Below are 19,566 nucleotides of genomic sequence, written 5' to 3'. Positions count from 1 at the left end.
CTACCGTCTGGACAGATACCCTGCAATGACCAGTAAGTTACGTGGTCGGGCCTTGTGTCTGTATGTAAACAAACAAAAATCAAATGGTGCTGTGCTGAGGGCAGACATCTTCTGCTTCATCCCCCAGTTGTCCTATCAGCTGCATAAGGTTCATTGTCTTTGGAAGGACTTAATTTTTCCTGTGCCTGAGATTCTTCAAACACACTCAGTGACTTTAGACCAGTGGTCATCGTGTCTCTCGTCATGAAAATTTCCTCTCCTATTCACTTTCAGGTCAGGCAGAGGTGTGGATAACGCAACAGGGACACTTTTAAACATTGGTTTTTAAACATCTTGAGGGGGCCAAATCCCTTGTCTACTTTTTATTGACTCCTCCTCTGCTTTTAACCGCATCCAGACTAGGGCTGGACAATAAAATAAAAATAATTATCTAATTATTATTATAACAGTGTAACAAATGTTCAATAAATATTCAATAAATGTTTGATTTTATTCACTTGAATCATACACAAATTAGGACTTTTGTTAACTAATATGTTTATTTTGTTGAAGAAAAAAGCTTTTACTTAATTTTACTCATGCATATTTGTTGACAAAGATTTTCTCATAATTGTTTTGAATGTTCTACGTCAGATTTGTTAAGTGATTCACTGTTTGGCATCAAGTGCTGACCATAAAGAAGAGTTTAAACCACAATTAACCATCAGGTTTCCTCAACTTTCACTCAGGAGCAAAAATCAGCCTTTAAACTTTAAAGAAATAACGATTTGATACTTATTGTGATAATTATTGAAATCAAAAGATATGAAACTTTGGGTCCCAGGTTGATGCTGTGTGCAAAAACAAAAAGCACATCAGTGCATGCACTTTTTTTGTAAGCTTTGCAGTTTTAATGTCGACCCTGTTTTTATGAAAATGTTTTATTCTTGTTTTATTGGTCTTCTCTGTTATCTGCTGGCATGGGGTCACTTTCCATTAAACAGTAAAATTGCCTGCAAGGTATTGTGAAGGTGTGCAGAAAAATTGCTGGTACACCCCTTGAATGACCTCCATGAGCTGAACAAGGTCAGGTCCTTCAACCAAGCGAAAACAATCTTGGCTGATCCAACCAATGCTTGTAGGGTGAATTCACACTGCTACCATCAGGCAGAACAACTATTATTTGTTGTTGTGTGATTTTTGTTTGTTACTGCTGGCAGTGAACCAAATTGCCCCTTGGGATAATAAAGTTACCTTAAACCTCTATAGTCCCAAAACAGTAGGACAAACTTACAGCTAAACTTATGCTGCGTTCCAGGCAACTCGGAACTGGGAAATTTACGACCTCCAACTACAAAATCTATCTTGGAATGGCACTTCGTCGGATTTCCTATTTGTGTACTCGGAGAAAACAATATGTACCCTGACTTTACGAGTAGCAGCACATACTGTAAATGGTAAACCACAAACTAAAAGGCAACATGTACATTTGCATGTATTTAAATTAAAATAATACATGCAATCATATAGTAAAACCTGTTCTGCAAGTACATTGATGTAGAAATACATTAGGCCTATTAGGTAGCTGGCTACAGTAATGAATCTGATAAAGTCATCTTCTCTGCATAAAAGTTATTGTTAGAATGGCAAAACATTAGGGAGTGTAACCTACAACATTGACTGACTTGAGGATTACCAATTTATGTAGCTAGAGGGGTACACAGTTTACTAGTAACGTACAGGCTATTTATGTCAGTTGTTTGCATATAAACTGCCATCCTTTTAATTAACACCTAAAGCACTGCTGAGGGTGCAACTGTGTGCACACTTTGTCACGGTCAGCCATGGTTTTCGTTCACTTTCGGCGTTATGCACCACCATGCACCATTTCCCAGTTCCGGGCAGTCTGGATAACTCGAACTCATTAACTCAAACCTCAGACCAAAACTAACTTAACCTTAACCTACCCTGAACTGACGTGGTCAAAGGGAAGACCACCCCAAAAGTGCTCCTTTAGGAACCTTAATATCGCTCTGATGGTACTATTAACTACCCAGAAACAAAAAGGAACAAACGGACACACAATGCGCGACCACCTAACTCAAAGTAAACAAATGGAGGAGGCGGATAACGTTACTTCACCTTAGCTAATACTCGTTAACGTAAGCTAACGTGAACACGGCTCTGAAATCAAGCAAAGCTGAATCCATGCAGATTCACCGTTAACGTTACTTGCGCTTAGTTGGTAATTTAACGTTAGGCTAAAACAGACTGCAAACACTAACTTCTAACGGAAAGCACGTAACTTAACTGACGTTAGCTGGTTAACAGCTAGCTAGCATCCTTGTCTCGCGCTAGCTGCCAAATACCTCAACACATTGCAGCTTATACAAAATATTTTATAATTTTCTTTTGTAAATATTTATAACAGCACATGTAATACAGGTGTATGTGTGTAATGTAGAGAGCTGTCACTAGGTTTACACAGCAAAACAGCTCAGAAATGGACTTCGGCTTAGTTTTCTGATAGAGGACCTTTTCTTTAGTTCCATAACAGTAACTTAGTAACTTCAGGATGTAAAATAAATTGAGCTATCGGTTACCGTTAGATGCAGTATAATGTAACTTTTGATTTCTAATGTTAATTATATTATAATTTTACTCATTTGGACGAAGAATGCGGACCAGCCCACCTTTCTTTTCCTTGTTTTTCCTCGGTATAGGGAACTTCAGAGGCTCCATCGGCATATATCTCTGATAGACACCTTGCGGTACCGAGTTCATCCTCCCACCAGGAGCACTTCGTCTTCCCGGACCTTGTTGAGTTTCTCTGGCTGGGTGTCCATCGACCACCTCGCCATCTTGCAGGCTAACGTTAGCTCCAAACTCCGCGGCAGCAGCAGACATCCTCCTCCTCGGACGGGCTGCCTCCCTCCGAGCCAGGCTGTCGTCCATTGTCCAATTCTCGACCAAACCGCCGCGTTTATTCCCAACCGTCACTCTGTTTCTCGGCTAGAGCCCCGCAACGACACCGCTCTTATTACCTCCTGATCCCGCAGCTCAGGTAATCCAACCAACACACAGCCCGCGCCATGCTTCCTGGGAACTGAAATCTTCTTCACTGAGCTTTAACTGCAGCTGGGTTACTAAATGTTCCTTTACTGCCATCTTCTGGAAATGACAATTATGGAAGTTGGGATATGGAGGACACAAACTGAAAAAACAAATAAATCACTCAATAAATAAATTTACCTTGACATGCACCAATAATAATATAAAAGTTAAATGTAAACATTCTGTTTTCATTTACTTTTAATTGTATTTTATTTATATAGACGCTTTCAACGGTAACAATATAAACAATGTGCATTACTCTGGCCCAAACTTAATTGCTGTGGTGATAAGGTGCTACAGGTAGACAAACATACAGTTGACATAAATAAATGTAGAAATATATAGATATGGAATAGAAGAACAACGTTGCAGATATATACATGTGCATTATTCTGGGTCTGTGCTATGCAGAAGTAACGCAACGGAAGAGAATATTGTGGACATATAAATATATAAACTACCAGGACATCATAAAAATATACAACAAGAAAGATCAACAATCAACAATAAATATGTGCAATGTGCCAGGTCTGTGCACAACACGAGATGAAACAGTATTTACATTTGCAGAGACATTGGTATCAAGTGCAAGGGGGGAGTGTCAGTGGGGGAACCGGGCCTTGTTTATGAGGCTGGTTGCAGAAACTGTTTTTGTGGTGATAGGTTTGGGTCATGATGGACCGCAGCCTCCTGCCAGAGGGGAGAGTCTGAAACAGTTTGTGTGTCCGGGGTGGGAGGAGTCAGCGGCAATCTTTCCTGCTCGCCTCAGAGTCCTCGAGGCGTACAAGGAAGATTGCAGCCAATCACCTTCTCTGCAGAGCTAACGATACGCTGCAGCCTGCCCTTGTCCCTGGTAGTGGCAGCAGCGTACCAGATGGTGATGCAGGAGGTGAGGATGGACTCAATGATGGTGGTGTAGAAGTGCACCATCATTGTCTTTGGCAGGCTGAACTTCTTCAGCTGCCGCAGGAAGTACATCCTCTGCTGGGCATTTTTGATGATGAAGGTGATGTTCTGTTCCCACTTGAGGTCCTGGGAGATGATGGTGCCCAGGAAGCGGAAGGAGTCCAAAGTGGTGACTGGGGAGTCACAACGGATGATGGGAGAGGGTGGGGCTGGGCTCTTTCTAAAATCCACGACCATCTCAACTGTCTTCAGAGCGCTGGGCTCCAGACTGTTCTGGCTGCACCAGGTCACCAGATGGTCGATCTCCCACCTGTAAGTGGACTCGTCCCCACCTGAGATGAGCGTGCTGATGGTCAGTCATGTTTTCCCAGCTTCACGTGCTGCTTTCTGTCCGTCAGGAAGTCAGTGATCCACCTGCAGGTGGAGTCAGGCACGTTCAGCTGAGAGAGCTTGTCCTGCAGCAGGGCCGGGATGATGGTGTTAAAAGCAGAGCTGAAATCCACAAACAGGATCCTGGCGTAGGTTCCTGGAGAGTCCAGGTGCTGGAGAATGTAGTGAAGAGCCATGTTTACTGCATTATCTACAGATCTGTTGGCTCTGTAGACGAACTGCAGGGGGTCCAGGAGAGGGTCTGTGATTGATTTTAGGTGGAACAACACAAGGCGTTCCAAGGACTTCATAACCACAGAGGTCAGGGCGACCGGTCTGTAGTCGTTTAGTCCTGTGGTCCTTGATTTCTTGGGTACAGGGATGATGGTGGAGGCTTTGAAGCAGGCTGGCACATGGCATGTCTCCAGTGAGGTGTTAAAAATGTCTGTGAACACCGGAGACAGCTGATCAGCACAGTGCTTCAGGGTGGATGGGGAGACCCAGCTGCTTTGCAGGGTTTCTGCCTCCTGAAAAGACCGTTGACTTCCCTCTCTGTAATGAAGAGAGGAGGGGAGGGGTGGAGCTGGCCAGCTCTGAGGAGGGGGGCGAAGAAGTGGTGGACTGAGGCTGAAGCTGAGTAGAGGAGTCACGGGGGATGGTGTCCGATTGACTCTCAAAGCCTTCTTGAAAACGTCCCAGTCAGTGCAGTCCAAACACGCCTGAAGATCCTCAATAGCTTCACTAGTCCTTTGATCTTTGATGTCCTGCTCTGTAAACCGAGCTTTAGTTTTTTCCTGTAAGCAGGAATCAGATGGACCATCACGTGATCAGAAAATCACATTTTAAGAGGTTATTATTATTTTGTAGTTGTCGTGCTCATTTGCTGTATCATAAATGTTGTTTTTCATCAAATTGACTGAAACTAATCTGTTAGATCAATGCATTTAGCTGACACTTTTATCCAAAGCAATTTACAATTGCTATTTATGTTGGAGGTTGCATATGTCTGGAGCAACTAGGGATTAAGTGTCTTGCTCAGAGACACATTGGTAGATGGAGGATTGAACCTGGGTCTCTCACACCAAAGGCATGTGTCTTATCCATTGCACCATCCATTGCGCTATCACCACCTGCCTGAACTGCTATTCCACCATATGAGTTCTGGTTGGTTTATCAGGGAAATCAAGCTGCAGTGTCTAGTTTTCTGCATTCTCTGTACTTGATAGAGCGTACAGGCAACAGCCTAATAGTTGTGGCTAACAAAATCATTCTAACAAGCTAATGGGTATACAGAGTAATACATTCTGCTTTATTTGGCCCTATATCCTAACATACTGGCAGCTGAATGAATAGTCTAAGGACAGAGGGTGTTGTATATGCTGTACAGATTGTAAAGCCGTCTGGGGCAAATTGTGATTTGTGACACTGGGCTAAATAAATAAAAATTAAGTCACTTGAAATGTTGTGCTATAATCGCCTCACAGTAAGAAGGTTGTGGGTTCAAACCCCGGTTGCCCCGGCTTTTCTGTGTGGAGTGTGCATGTTCTCCCTGTGTCCGCGTGGGTTCGGCTTCCTCCCACCATCCAAAGACATGCAGGCTAGGTTGATTGGGGTCTCCAAAAGTGTTAGGTTAGGTGTGGGTGTGAGTAGTTGTTTGTCTATGTGTGGCCATGCAGTGGACTGGTGACATGTCCAGGGTGAACCCCGTCTTTTGCCCAATGTAAGCTGGGATTGGCTCCAGCCCCCCCTTGACCCTGTACGCAGGAAAAGCGGTTGACGATGGATGGATGGAACATGATACCATAGACAATACTTCCTTACATTCTTTAAAGAAACGGGCATACCTGTGACTGGCCAAGAAATTACCTGCAGAAAAAGATTTTATCGTGTCGTGGCTGATGGTATGCACATTTTTGACAATATGGGCGTCCCTCATGGCTCAGTCTTAGATCCTCAACTTTTCACAATTCACATTAATATCATAGGTTTGTTTGCTAAAAATAGTCCATCGTACTTATGTGCACCCTTTTTAAAGGGCAGGCTTCATTTTGTCTTCTTCGCAGCCACCCATAACTGGGCTACGGGGCGGCTGCGGCTCAGGAGGTAGAGCGGGTTGGCTGTTAATTGGAAGGTCGGCGGTTCAATCCCTGGCTTGGTTGTGTGTCAAAGTGTCCTTGGGCAAGATACTGAACCCCGAATTGCCCCTGGCGGCTGTTCCGCCAGTGTGTGAATGTTAGTTTCCGTTTGAGCACTTAGGCTCAGTGTATGAATGTGTATGACTGGTGAACGCAGATGTAGTGTAAAAGTGCTTTGAGTGGTTGAAAAGATTAGAAAGGTGCTTTACAAATACGGAGCATTTACATTTATAACTATCCATTCAGTGACAGGCTTCTTTAATAACAGTTTATTGATGCTTTGGTCTTGTGACAATTCACACATTAGTTGACACCTCAACAAAATATTGACAGTGTGCACAAGTTTTGTCTGGGGCATTTACTCTTAAGAGACAAATAACTGTGGTGACTATCTGGTAGCCTTAACACTGTGGTAGCCTTAATCCATTATAATCATCATCATCATCATCATTAGAAACTTCAGCATCAAAACTATATATTTATAATATCAAACTGATTGTCTTGACAATTGCACATATATAACAAACATACATGCTTGGCTTGTTCCTACATTCATATACAGATAAACTTATTATATACGTTCTTTACATACATACAGTACATACACAACAGGCTCCTCTTCTCTGATTCCCATGACAACACTGAACATTTCACCTTGCAGCAGCTTTGTAGTGACACCTAGAACAGGTGCAAGCTGTTTCAGTTTTACAGGATATTGTGTCAAAACTATAGGGATAGCTGGTAAAAAAAAGTAAACATTTACTTAACATGCATTTAACGCATTTGGCATGCTTTAAGTAGATTACATGTTAAAATGACAGTAAAATATCAGTAACTGTTTCTCCCATGAATTCCATTCATACGCAACTATTTGTGATTTGTAAAGTATGTTTTGAGGGAAACTTTCTTCATACAGTAAATGTCTGCCAAATGTTCACTGACAACATCTTTTGTTATGTCTTTTCAGCATTATTCCTGTGTAAATGCCAACCATTGTAAACACTGCATGAATCTATTTTTGGAAACAGGATGGAGAAACATCAAACAGCTACCGCCATCTCACTATATTAAGCTGTTATCACGGATGTGTTAGCTGACACAGAGTATCCCTAACCTGTTGGAGTCGAGTTTGTGTCCACCTGATGTCCTATATTCTTACCAATATTCTTAACAGTATTTGCAAATGCACATTACACATGAACCCCATTTGTAGGAGGATGTGTCTTGCAGGTTTTGTCAAATTCTTGTTGAATGTACATTCACGTTGATAAATTCACAAATTATTATTAATCTGTTAATCAGAACTAGGTGTACAGATCTATTGTCTCCAGTGTTTTCAGACATTATAACTGATTTTAATTAATTAGAGAGTTTTAGAAACACAACAAGTAAGGAGAATTTCTGAGGAGCAAAGAATCCAGCTGATCTGGCAGAATGAAAATTGCCAAAATTGTAGATACAAGTTTCAAGATGAAGATGATTACTGCTGCAGAAAGCTTGCGCTCATGGCTCCAAAAGACATTTTACTACATTTCCCAAATCTGTAAAACAGAGGTAGGAATTTCCCTACACTTGACATCTGCAGTGCTCAGTTTCATAATTTTCATAATTGCTTTAGTAGTGTGCAGTTGTTGCAGCTGCAAGCATGATTTATTATCATTTAGTAATAGTGTTTTAAATGCAAAAAGCTATTTTATTGTCTTCCATTGACTTGACTTGAATTCTGTGATTGGCTCATTTGGTCTCCATGTCATAACCTTTTGTGTGTATTACCTGAGAACGCTGCTGATAATGTTTACAACAGAACTGTGTAAAGAAAATCTTACTGTCCTGAACCAGCAAATAGCAGAAGTTCATAAAGTGTCTTTACTGCTACTCAAATGTTTTTTAAGCAGGCCTAAAAATATTTGCTAAATACATTTCCTTCCTTAAAAACATTTATAAAGTTATTTTAAAACCTGCATTATTGTGTCCATATTTAGATCAGCTAGCAGTATTGTTCTTCCTGCCTTTTCCTGGCACATTGCACCTTTTCTCTGGCTTTGTTATCAGCACCAACACCAAAAATACTTTTACCCATAAACATATATAATTTCAAGGAAGTAAAACAATAAATAAATTTTTCTGAGCATCACAAACAGTCCAAGTTAAATCTTTGTATTATCAGAATTTTAGCCATTGGTCAGATAAAAAAATAAGTCTCAAAGAGCCGTATCAGTATATTAATGTTTTGCACCATTCGTGTGTGGGGAGTCAGCTGGAAGTTGCTCTAAAGGACCAACAAAAAAAATTACTGCCAGAGGAACCTTGAAAAACAATTCTGCACTATGTGCCTGGTAGGCACCATCTTTGAACATAGTCTGCTGTGGCATTGTAGAACAAAGTAGTTACCACTGTCACCAGCAGTCAGGATACAGCAGTTACAGTGTTGTGGAACATGTTAATAAGGCATTACATTTATATAGCGCTTTATCATGGAAATTCAAATCGCTTCACAGTTAAGTTGGGGGGACTCACCTCAACCACCACCAATGTGTAGCACCCACCTGGGTGATGCACAGCAGCCATTTAGCGCCAGAACGCTCACCACACATCAGCTTGAGGTGGAGAGGGAGGGAAACATTGTGACAATTACTATTGGGGATGATTAGAAGGCCAGATGGTGAAAGTCAGGTTGGGAATTTTGCCATGACACTGGGGAACCCCCTACTCTTTGCGACAAGTGCCATGGGATCTTTAATGACCACAGTGAGTCAGGACCTCAGTTTAACGTCTCATCCGAAGGAGATGTTGGTTAATGTGTATCGACAAGTTTGTCTGATCGATCATTGATATTCTTTTGACTTTTCTGCCAGTGACATCATCATCAAGTCCTTGATTTGATTGGCTGTGGTGCCATTCCCTCACTATGTCATGCTCTTTTTGTTTGGTCCTAGCATCAGCACCTGAGGGTCAGCTCTTCGCACTGCAGAGAGTCTATCTCACTGGTGTCCATGCCGACCTCACCCTCCTCTTCGGCGCCCCTCCGCTCCTCCTCCATCACCTCCTTCTCCTCCTCTCGAGAGGGACAATCAGAGGAGAGGTGGGAGATGGGAACATCATTGGTGCCTATGCTAAGAGTCTCTCCTCCTCCTCCTCCTCCTCCTCCTCCTCCTCCTCCATCCATCTTGCAATCTGCTGTGGCTTCTGGCTCTGCCTCCATTTCGCCACTGACCCTCTGCCCTGCCTCCATCTCACCTGTCTCTGTCTCACTGATGGTCAGCCTCTTCCTACCGTCCATCCCTTGTTCTCCATCTAATTTCAAACCCATCTCACCATCCACACCCAAACCTGTCTCCATTTCCCTACCGCCCATTGTCTCTTCAGTCAAAGCCACCCAAGGCTCTTTACCCAAACTTAGATCTTTCTCTCTCCTCTGACCTACCTCTCCTTCCAAACCCAGCCCTGTTTCCGCCTCCACCCATATCTTTTTTTCATCTTCAGGGCCTGAATCATCACGCAAACTCAAACGGGTGACACCAAGCGGCCCTATCTGGCCACTCAGCCCTGTCTCCAGACATTGTCCTGTCTGTGGCTGGTCTCCAGTCAGTGCTGCGGCTTCCTTGGCTTGTCTGATGCAGTTGATCCATTGCTGTTTGTTGAAGGCGTCGCTGGCCTGGAAGCAGTGGCTCTGCAGCGGACCTCCAGTGCGGTATGAAACCCGGAAGAAGTTCTTTGCTGTGAGGAGAGAGACATCAGTGGATATTCTGGTCAGACATCTGTGCCAATAGGTTTAAAATTTGTAAATTTTAAGTTCTTTCATACCAAACTGGCTGTATTTCAGAGCTGTTTATACTGTTCATATTGATATTGTACAGTCCCCTCCAAAAGTATAGGAACGGTAAGGCAAATTCCTTTGTTTTTGTTGTTCACTGAAGACATTTGGGTTTGAGATCAAAAGATGAGTATGAGACAAGAGTTCAGAATTTCAGCTCTCATTTCCTGGTATTCACATCTAGATGTGTTAAACAACTCAGGACATACCACCCTTTGTTTAAACCCACCCATTTTTCAAGTGACCAAAACTATTGGAACATGTGACTGACAGATGTTTCTTGTTGCCCAGGTGTTGCCTTTTAGGTTGATTGTCCAAACATTAAATAGCTTTGTATGACGAGTCTAAGTAGCACTGTCGCCTCACAGCAAGAAGGTCGTGGGTTCAAACCCCGGTTGCCCCGGCCTTTCTGTGTGGAGTTTGCATGTTCTCCCTGTGTCTGCGTGGGTTCTCTCCGGGTGCTCTGGCTTCCTCCCACCATCCGAAGACATGCAGGCTAGGTTGATTGGTGTCTCTAAATTGCCCTTAGGTGTGAATTTGAGTGTGAGTGGTTGTCTGTCTATGTGTGGCCCTGCGATGGACTGGCAACCTGTCCAGGCTGTACCCCGCCTTTCGCCCAATGTCAGCTGGGATTGGCTCCAACCCTCGCGACACTGTACACAGGATAAGCGGTTAACGATGGATGGACTAGTCTAAGTTTTCATCCTTGGTTCAAACCTCTAAAGACTGCATTTCCTGTCTCAAACTGTCTGTTTTGTTCATAGTGTGTATATATATGTGTTCTCTATACTGAAGCCTGTGTTTGATTATTATTGTCTTATTGTATTATTGTTTAAGTAAGCACATCGTGAGCATTGTACAATCCAGAGTCAAATTCCTCGTATGTGTACACATACCTGGCAATAAAGCTGATTCTGAACCTGGCTTTGTGCATGAGGGCAATGTCATGTTGAACAGGAAACTGTTGCCACACAGTTGAAATATCACTGAAATACAACTATGACGTAACATTAAGATTTCCCTTTACTGATACTATGGAGCGGAGACTAAATTTATTTTGGTCATACAGTAGTACATTACAGTACATACCATGGAACTGGTACACAGAACTAGTTTTACAGTGGACAAAATAAAAAAGGTCAATGCATGCAAACCAATCCTGATTTCCTCCTGTGGAACGACAAAATAAAATGGATCTGTTTTTATAGTATCTGTGGTATTTAAGATCTACTAACTCCGCTCGTTGTTGCTAAAGGCTCCTCTGATGGACCCGCCCACTCTCATCTCTCCATCTGTTAGGTCCTCAAGGTCCAGCTGCCGGATGGGGATTGGCTGGCGGCAGAGCTGGTAGCTGACTGGCTGGTCATTGAGCGAGACAGACCTGGTGATGACCAGGACGTCCTGGAACAGAAACACATGGAGCTTCTGGAAAGATAAATAGAGACAGCCGAAGTTAACTTTTCTTTACTTGAGGATCAGGTGTTTGTGTTTGTTCAACAAATGACAGATAAAATTTTTGGATCCTGTTTACTAGTCATAAAATTTGTAAAATAATCAAAGTAGAAATAAATTTCTGTAAGGAAAAGATAAAACTGAAAGTAAACAATCCCAATTACACAGGTGTACTTGCATAGAGAAAGTATATTATTACAGTTATTATTATATTTATATGTTATATGTATGTTATATGTTATATGTATATTTATATGTTATGGACTTTTAAAGAACCCACTATCACATTACTAAGCATCAAGCAACTAAGCATAATTCTTTGACTCAGACTGCTGCATCCACAGTGCAAGAAGGAGCGCTATCGCAGGCCACATAGCAATCACATAATGTAGCACTACCATTACCATTATCACTTTTTTTTTATTCCTGTATCCTATATTAAAGCTAAACTATACTGCTGTACATATTCTGTCCTGTACAAATATATTTATTTTTACACCACGCAGCTACCTACTGCTGCAACCTGTGCAAAAATTGTTATCATTCACGTCTGTACATAAAAGGTGTATATAGTGAACACATAACGCTTATCTTTCTATTTCTTTTACATTTTGCATTTTTCTGTTCTATTTTTATTTAATTTGTATTTTCTTATCTTATGTGGTGTTGTTCCCTTTGGATTCATGAACTTTATAGACCATATATGTTCAAAAGAAGGAGGAAAATAAGGTCCAGAAGTGAGAGGGTAGAACATTTGGTTGGGGGGTGGTGGTAATGAGTATGAAATTGTAGAAATCTACTTACAAGTCCTCTGTTGTTCTTCAGTTCTCCGTGGCAGCTGAGGGTTCTGGACCGGTCAATGAGTTCGTCCCTCTGTCCGTCCTCTGTGTACAACAGACGGTCCTTGTAGTACTGACACTCTGACTCCCCTGTCCGCCTGTTGATGTCTGCAACCACGCTCTGAACCATTAGCATCTGTAGAGCAAACAGACAAAATCTAATTCCATCCATCATCGGATCTTGTTTTCAACATACAAATTAAATACATGCATTAAACAATTAGCCTTACTTTCAAGGATATTCCCACATCTTCAGGAATACTCCTGACTATTTAAGAGTCATTTCTCTTTTTTCAATATTAACACCAAGTTTTGTTTATGACTTTTAAAGGTTTGTACTGATAATTCAACCACAAGACATTCATGGCCATCCAAGCCAACTGGATGTCACCAAAAGTTATCTGAGAAAATGAATAGGACTTTTACCTTTACTTTTACTCAGAGGTCCCCGATATAGATGGCTTCCTATTGTTCATCCATGCAAATTCACACATCAAAGTTGAACTCAATACAAAATTTTCACGTGGATTTACCTAAATGTTGCCGTTTTAAAGGTTGGACTGGGCCATTATTCCCTATTCTTATTCCAGACAAGTTTTTTTCTGACATTTCAGGGTTAATACCATGACCTCTGGGTTACTCCCAGCCTTTTTAAGGTTGTCTCTGAATTTTTACTACTACCTCAGTCTGACAATTGGGTGAACCAGACCTGTAGGACAAAGGTGTACTGTATCTTAACATTGGTTTTCCTCACCGCTTCGTCCAGGTGCTGCCGGTCCGGGTGGTCGTTGGGTGTGTGCTTTACGATCTCTCTGAGCAACAGCGGGTACTTCACCAGTCGGCTACGGGGGATGTCCAGGAAGTTCCACAAGTCCAACTTCCTGCTAAAAGGCGACTGGAGACAGCGCTGCAAGAAGTCCTGTACCCGCCGATCCTGCTTCTTCTGGTCCAACAAGTCCTTGGCCTTCACCTGGTTACTGCAGTATGGAGTGTAGGAGGAGAGACAGGGCAGCTGCAGGGACACAGAAACAGAAACCTGGTTACTACGACTAAACATCTGAAATCTTCAGAGACAGACTGTAATTATTTTCAGTATGTTGCTTTAAGTTAAGAAAAAACTCACCCAGTCAGTCAGGATGTGTCCCACATGTTCTGTGGCTCCATCAGGTTTTCTGGCGTCTCGGAGGCGACTCAGCAGGTCTGAGGAGAGACAGTTTTTAAATTGTGAAACAATAGAGGTCAGGACCCAGAGCAACATGGGGCCATCGAAGAAGACACAATGGCAACACCAACTTTTTTTAGAGGCAAAAATACTGAGAGAGCTGCAACAGCTGCACTGCATGACCCTGAAGTGAATGTCCAAACTCCATGGCCCCCCCCCCCCAATGAATTCATTAAACAAAATCCAGCCTAATAGGGTAAGTCTAATGGATTTCCTCATTTACTATTAGATTTGGTAGCTAATAATGGCTTATGATCACCCATGTGTTTTAAATAATTAATAATTTGTTAATTAATTAATAAAATTAGTTTATTAATACATTTTTTGGTGGATGGCACCTAATAATTTACAAATTAAGCACTGGTTTTAATGTTTTGTGTTATGCTATCAACCTGCCAGATACCGCAGATGAAAATGAATCTGTATGGCTAAATCTGGTACATTTACATATTGGACTTAAGTCCTCATGTTGATTAATGTGCATTGTCCCTTTTAAATAAATTAAAAAAACAACAATCCATGTCACCAATAGGGCTAGTATTGAAATGTTCCAATACTAGAGCCAATATTATTCCATACCTTTCTGTAACGATTATTTATATATAAGTTCATATGTAACATTACCCTTTAAATTCTTTTAAAAAAACAAGAAGCCAAAGTTCTCAACTTTATTTGAGCAGTGAGATTTTGGGGGTTTCTCATTTGGGGGTGGTGATAGAGCAGTGTGAGAGACCCGGGTTCAATTCCCCACTGTGATTCATCCACCAATGTATCCCTGAGCAAGACACTTCACCCCTAGTTGCTCCAGAGGCGTGCGACTTCTGACATATATAGCAATTGTAAGTCGCTTTGGATAAAAGCATCAGCTAAATGAATAAATGTAAATGTAAATGTAAATAAATGTAATTGTACACTGTCACCATCTGGTGGCTATTAAAGGAACTGCAGCCTTTAGCTGGCTTCGTCTTTCTCTTAAATTTACAATGTGTACAACTTTCCACCTGTCGAAGGAGAGGTATCAAGCAGGAGAGGAGCAAGAGGGTCGAGGGTCATGAGACTGAATTGCCATAACATAAAGGGACTTTACTCTGCAGCACTCAGCTGTGGAGGCTGCTGCATGTTTCCATCAGATGCTCCCTCCTACCTTCATGCAAGGGTATCAGTGAGTCCAGAGTACCGAAGATCTGGTTCAGCTCCTGCTCAGTCATAATTGACAGCTTCAGCATCGGGTCATGGTAGGCCTGTACACACATAATAAAACGCATAATTAAAAAATACTGGTACTGTAGAATAAATGTAGGAGGAAAGTCAGTTCTTCAAAGAAAAAAAGTTTTTCTTTTTACCTTCTTAGCCAACTTGAGATCCTCAACCAAGTCCTGCTCACCCTGAGCCAACTCAAATATAGCCTGCAGAGAGAGAGAGAGAAGAAGAACTAGACTTCTAGACAGCAGAATATATTCTATCTTTGTTTGGGTTATCTGTACCTGTTAAGAGGTGGATGAGATTTAAGTGTGCTGGGTTTTGGAAAATGATGAATTGATGAGTTTTAAAGAGGTGGTATTATGCTTTTTAGCTTTTTCCCTCTCCTTTATTCAGTTTTTGTGCATGTCATAGGTTTGCAAAGTGAAAAAGCCTAAAGTTCAGCCCAAAGGGAGTTCCCATCTCCCACAGAAAACTCTGCTCTGAACTGCCTGAAAACAGCACGTTTGTATTCCAGCCGCTTCCCTTTCATCCCTGTGACGTCACAGGAATGAAAGCAAAATGCGCTTCATTTAACGCTCGCCAAGCGGCTAATCTGACACGCCATCAAAAACACCGTTAGAAAAACAGTGAGCTGCAGCACACCTCTCCTCTCCCTTCTAAACACTAGCTACCCTCCAGGCAGTCAGTGGACATAAAGTTGTTACTGTGATGTAGAGACAGAGCTCAGTTTAAACTTTATGGATGAAAGATACATTTGTTACAGATTAATAACTCACCACTCTGAAACTCTTCCTCCAGTCTATGTTGCCAAGCTGGTAAAGGGAACGTATACAGCTGAACCGAAGCTGTGTTTACTGCTTCTCAGGGCCCGTCCTACTCTGCTTCTGATTGGCTAGTAGTCCTTTACTAGGTACTGCGCATGTGCAACTCCCAACAAAGATCATTTAGAGACAAGATGTATCACTCCACTGCTAAAATGAAGCGTTCAACACAGGGTGAAAAGAGGAGCTGCAGCAATGTGCAGTATAACAAAAATATGGTGTTTTTTGAAAATTTAACCATGTTAAGCTGTTCTGGTACAACCCCTAAATAAAATGATGAACCTGAAAATGAGCATAATACCACCTCTTTAAACAATGTAAAAATTAGCTCTTTTGTACTGTAAAACTGAGAGTCAACCTTTTTAACCACTGATTTTTATTAATTGTGTCTTGAAGAGTTGGTTGTAACGATGTATGTCTTGTATTTATTGTCATATATATATTTGTCTCATAATTTTCTTTAACCACAGAATATTTTTTTTTATTTTGTAAAAACTGTTCTAAAAAACTATGGGATTCCTATTTAAGGAAAAAGGTAATATTCCTGTGCCAAGTTATTTTCAGCTTTTACAGAGGAGCAATAGAAAGCAACCTGACTGAAAACATCACAAACTGGCATGGGATATGCACGGCCCAGGACCGGAGGACTGTGCAGCATTTGATTAAAACCACTCAGAAAATCATTGGTGGCGACCTACCGAGCATTAGTGATATCATTGAGGTGCCGCAGACTCATGACTGATTAATGTATATAAGGAGACCAAAAACAACCTCAGATACCACTCCGATGAAAAATAAATGTTGTGACACAAAAGTAAAATGAAATTCCTTTAGTCTAGCTGCAGCGTGTCGCTCACCTCTTGTCGTTTTATCTCTTTTGGACTCAGAGGTTGCGTCGCTCCCAGTCGGACGTCGAACGTCTCACTCCAAAGCTTGCTGTCACGGCGTTTGGCCACTGGGGCAGCTGCAGTGGAAACCCGTGTCGCACTCATGGAGGAGGAAGGGTTGGAGACCGTCGCTGAGATAACACGCGTCTTCACCGACGAAGAGGAGGAGGGAGGAGGATGAGCGGCTCTCTCCATCTGACTATCATTGCGAAAACTGATGGAGCGCTGCAGAGACAGAGAGACTAAACTGTCTATAGAATAATATAAATATTTATTTCACATGTTTTCTTTTTTACTGCTGGCTGTCAGAGAGCAAAAACTGCCCTATTTTCAGCATCTGTAGTATAGTTATGAAGTGTGAACAGTAAGTTTGGGTGCCCCTGGTTCCAGGAGTTAAAGTCCCATTGATTTTTCCCCAGTAAACGATGCTATGCAAGGGCGTCACTTTGTGATGAAAAGTGGTGAGGACATAAAGGCTCGAGTTGGGCAGTGACAATACACATGATGTATTTATGAATATAAGGCAGTAATCAGTAGCTTCTTTTTTATAACTTAAGTTACTTTTTACTTTTTGGACAATGCACATTTGTTTCTTCTATATTTTATTGCATTGCATGTTTTCTTAGTGTGCAAATTAATTTATTTCAAAACATTTTCATTTGTTAGTTAACAATTCTCGCTGCATTTTTTAAAACAAATTAAGCTTTTAAAAAGTGGTGGGGACAAAATCAGCCACTTCAGAAAGCGGTGGGGACACCTTCACCAGTGTAAACACCTATGATGTGACCCACAGTTTTTTTTTTTCAGCTTCTATAACTTGTACAATGAAACTCTCCTGGTTGGATCATGAGTTCAAAAGATGAACAAATGTCTGATTCTTGATTAGACTATTGAAGGTACAAGTCATAACACATGGACATAAAACTTCAGGGGAGAGGTTGACTACAACGCCCAAAGTGCACTGCTAAGACTGATTTTACAAGTTGCAGCTTATATCATTTCACTTTTGAACTCTGGGTCAATTGTAAATAAAGTCAGACACTATGTTGCTGTTTTTGTTTTCAAATTAAACAACAGTGTTTTGAATTCACTGCCGCTCTGACTCGCACCCTGACTGCCTCCATCTCCATATCAATGGCTGCCAAGACTCATGGCTGTTGTAGTATTTAGAGCTGTCTGCCTTTCAAACTGACAGAAACAACAGTTGATTTACTCAAACTGGAGGTCATAAAACTGACCTATGGGATTTTAATATCAGTAACACTGAGGATATCATTGAAAGATTTGATATGGGAATCCAGATTAGTAAAAAACACTTCCAGAACTAGTGGCTTCTGCAACTTGGCAAAAAAAAAAAATATATAGAACTGGTGGAGACATCTGACTGGCGGTTCACCTGCAGCGTCTGACCAATCCTCTTCAGCGGTGCGGTCTTGACGGGCGGCAGCAGGCTGGCCAGAGACGTCACCCTGGATACAAGTTTACTGCGCTTGGTGCTGGGCTCCTGGAGGAGAGAGCAGAGTCAAACATTACCACACAAAAACAAGAGTCCTGTAACTCACGTGTGACTTCACACAGCACAACGTGTGAAGTCCAGACGATGACTCCACACCTTGTGTAAATGACTTCCACACAGACCTGTAGGCTACGGTGCTCATGATGATATATTCTGGGAATTTATAAACAAACACTGCGTGTGTGTAAATCGTTCTAGTAATTTATGGGAAAGTTGATTCTGTGTTGTTGATATACTGCAAGTTAAACAATAGTGTGAAGTGTTTTTTCCCTCTCTGCCACACTCACTCTCTCTCTCTCACACTCACACACACAGCTGTTTTTCCATCACTTTCGAGGACATTACATTCACTTACCCTAATTTTAACTATAACCACTAGTTACCTAGAGCTATCCCTAGCCCTAACCACAGTGTCAGTCTCTCTGTGTGTGAAAATGCCACCAGGGTGTTTGTCCTGGATACAGACTTACAAAAAAATCAATAAGCCTGTGTGTGTTTGTGTGAGTTTGTCCCAAAGTCAGCTGACCTACTGGAATACAAGAACCATCAAACTTTTTTTCCATCAGAGCTCCCAGTCAGGAACCAGTCGACCAAAAATAAATCAACCTCTGGCAGATGGTTTTTGTTTTTTTCATCCTCCAGAGTCACAGAAAGATTTTCAGCTTCAAGTTCAAGTCCTGAGTTTTTTCTCACCTCTCTCAATTTAAAGGCTGTGACTTGGTAACCTCAACAGATGCTGTTGAAAGTCTGATAAATCTCCAAAATATCTAAATACAACACCAGTTAAACTATGTAATTAAAGTCAGTGTGTTTTCTCTCATTTAGCAGATGATGCTGTTGTATTCATCAAAGCTATAACTGTTGTTTTTAAAAAAAATAAAGGGGGGTAAGGGGCTCAAATGATAATTATATTTGCTTTACGTTTGAGAAGTTTCCATTGGACATGTTGTAATGACTTTCTGTGTCTGATGGCGCTTCAGTTGATTCAATGTGACAAAGATCAATTCAGTGAAGTTGGTCAGCATACGACTGGTTATCTAATTACAGCAGCAGACCGTCTAAGACTGAGTTTGAATAAAATAAAACAGAAACCTGACTGTGGATAAGCTAGAACTAGACTCACCCCCGAATTACTCCTGTAACAGCCGAGGCTCATATTTTACCTTTAAAACTCAAGTGTTATTGTATTTAACATGATCATCATTTGAAAAGTTCAGATTTCCACAGTCAAATAAATAAAAAATGTGTGCTGCCAAAACACAGATGATTCAAATAATCTATCGAGAAGCAGCGCAGGATTACAGCTCGG

The 19,566-nt window shown here is 41.5% G+C and overlaps 3 protein-coding genes across 3 annotated transcripts in view; all 3 read right to left on the bottom strand.

Moving 5' to 3' along the window:
- Window positions 1–3,227, bottom strand: part of tasora (transcription activation suppressor a) — a 37,289-nt gene extending 34,062 nt beyond the window's left edge. The window contains exon 1 of the mRNA XM_046075073.1: window positions 2,673–3,227. Within this exon, the coding sequence (XP_045931029.1) occupies window positions 2,673–2,934 (262 nt within the window). The 5' untranslated portion in view covers window positions 2,935–3,227. The remainder of the gene's footprint in view (window positions 1–2,672) is intronic.
- Window positions 3,228–6,757: 3,530 nt separating this feature from the next.
- LOC123986729 lies at window positions 6,758–10,275 on the bottom strand (the record flags this gene model as incomplete). The annotated part of the gene is made up of 1 exon (XM_046075071.1): window positions 6,758–10,275. A coding segment is annotated over one exon (834 nt), but the record flags the coding sequence as incomplete, so codon positions are not given.
- Window positions 10,276–11,547: 1,272 nt separating this feature from the next.
- LOC123986917 (rho guanine nucleotide exchange factor 3-like) overlaps window positions 11,548–19,566 on the bottom strand; it is a 32,546-nt gene continuing 24,527 nt past the window's right edge. Inside the window, exons 4-11 of the mRNA XM_046075341.1 lie at window positions 18,138–18,245; window positions 16,712–16,966; window positions 15,174–15,236; window positions 14,975–15,071; window positions 13,732–13,808; window positions 13,363–13,620; window positions 12,574–12,744; window positions 11,548–11,742 (exon numbers count right to left, since the gene is read on the bottom strand). Coding sequence (XP_045931297.1) covers window positions 11,548–11,742; window positions 12,574–12,744; window positions 13,363–13,620; window positions 13,732–13,808; window positions 14,975–15,071; window positions 15,174–15,236; window positions 16,712–16,966; window positions 18,138–18,245 — 1,224 coding nt within the window. The remainder of the gene's footprint in view (window positions 11,743–12,573; window positions 12,745–13,362; window positions 13,621–13,731; window positions 13,809–14,974; window positions 15,072–15,173; window positions 15,237–16,711; window positions 16,967–18,137; window positions 18,246–19,566) is intronic.

The sequence above is a fragment of the Micropterus dolomieu genome, linkage group LG18 (genome assembly GCF_021292245.1).
Source record: "Micropterus dolomieu isolate WLL.071019.BEF.003 ecotype Adirondacks linkage group LG18, ASM2129224v1, whole genome shotgun sequence".
Lineage (NCBI taxonomy): Eukaryota > Metazoa > Chordata > Actinopteri > Centrarchiformes > Centrarchidae > Micropterus > Micropterus dolomieu.
The sequence above is the reverse complement of the archived record's forward strand: the minus strand, read 5'-3'. Positions and strand labels throughout refer to the sequence as shown.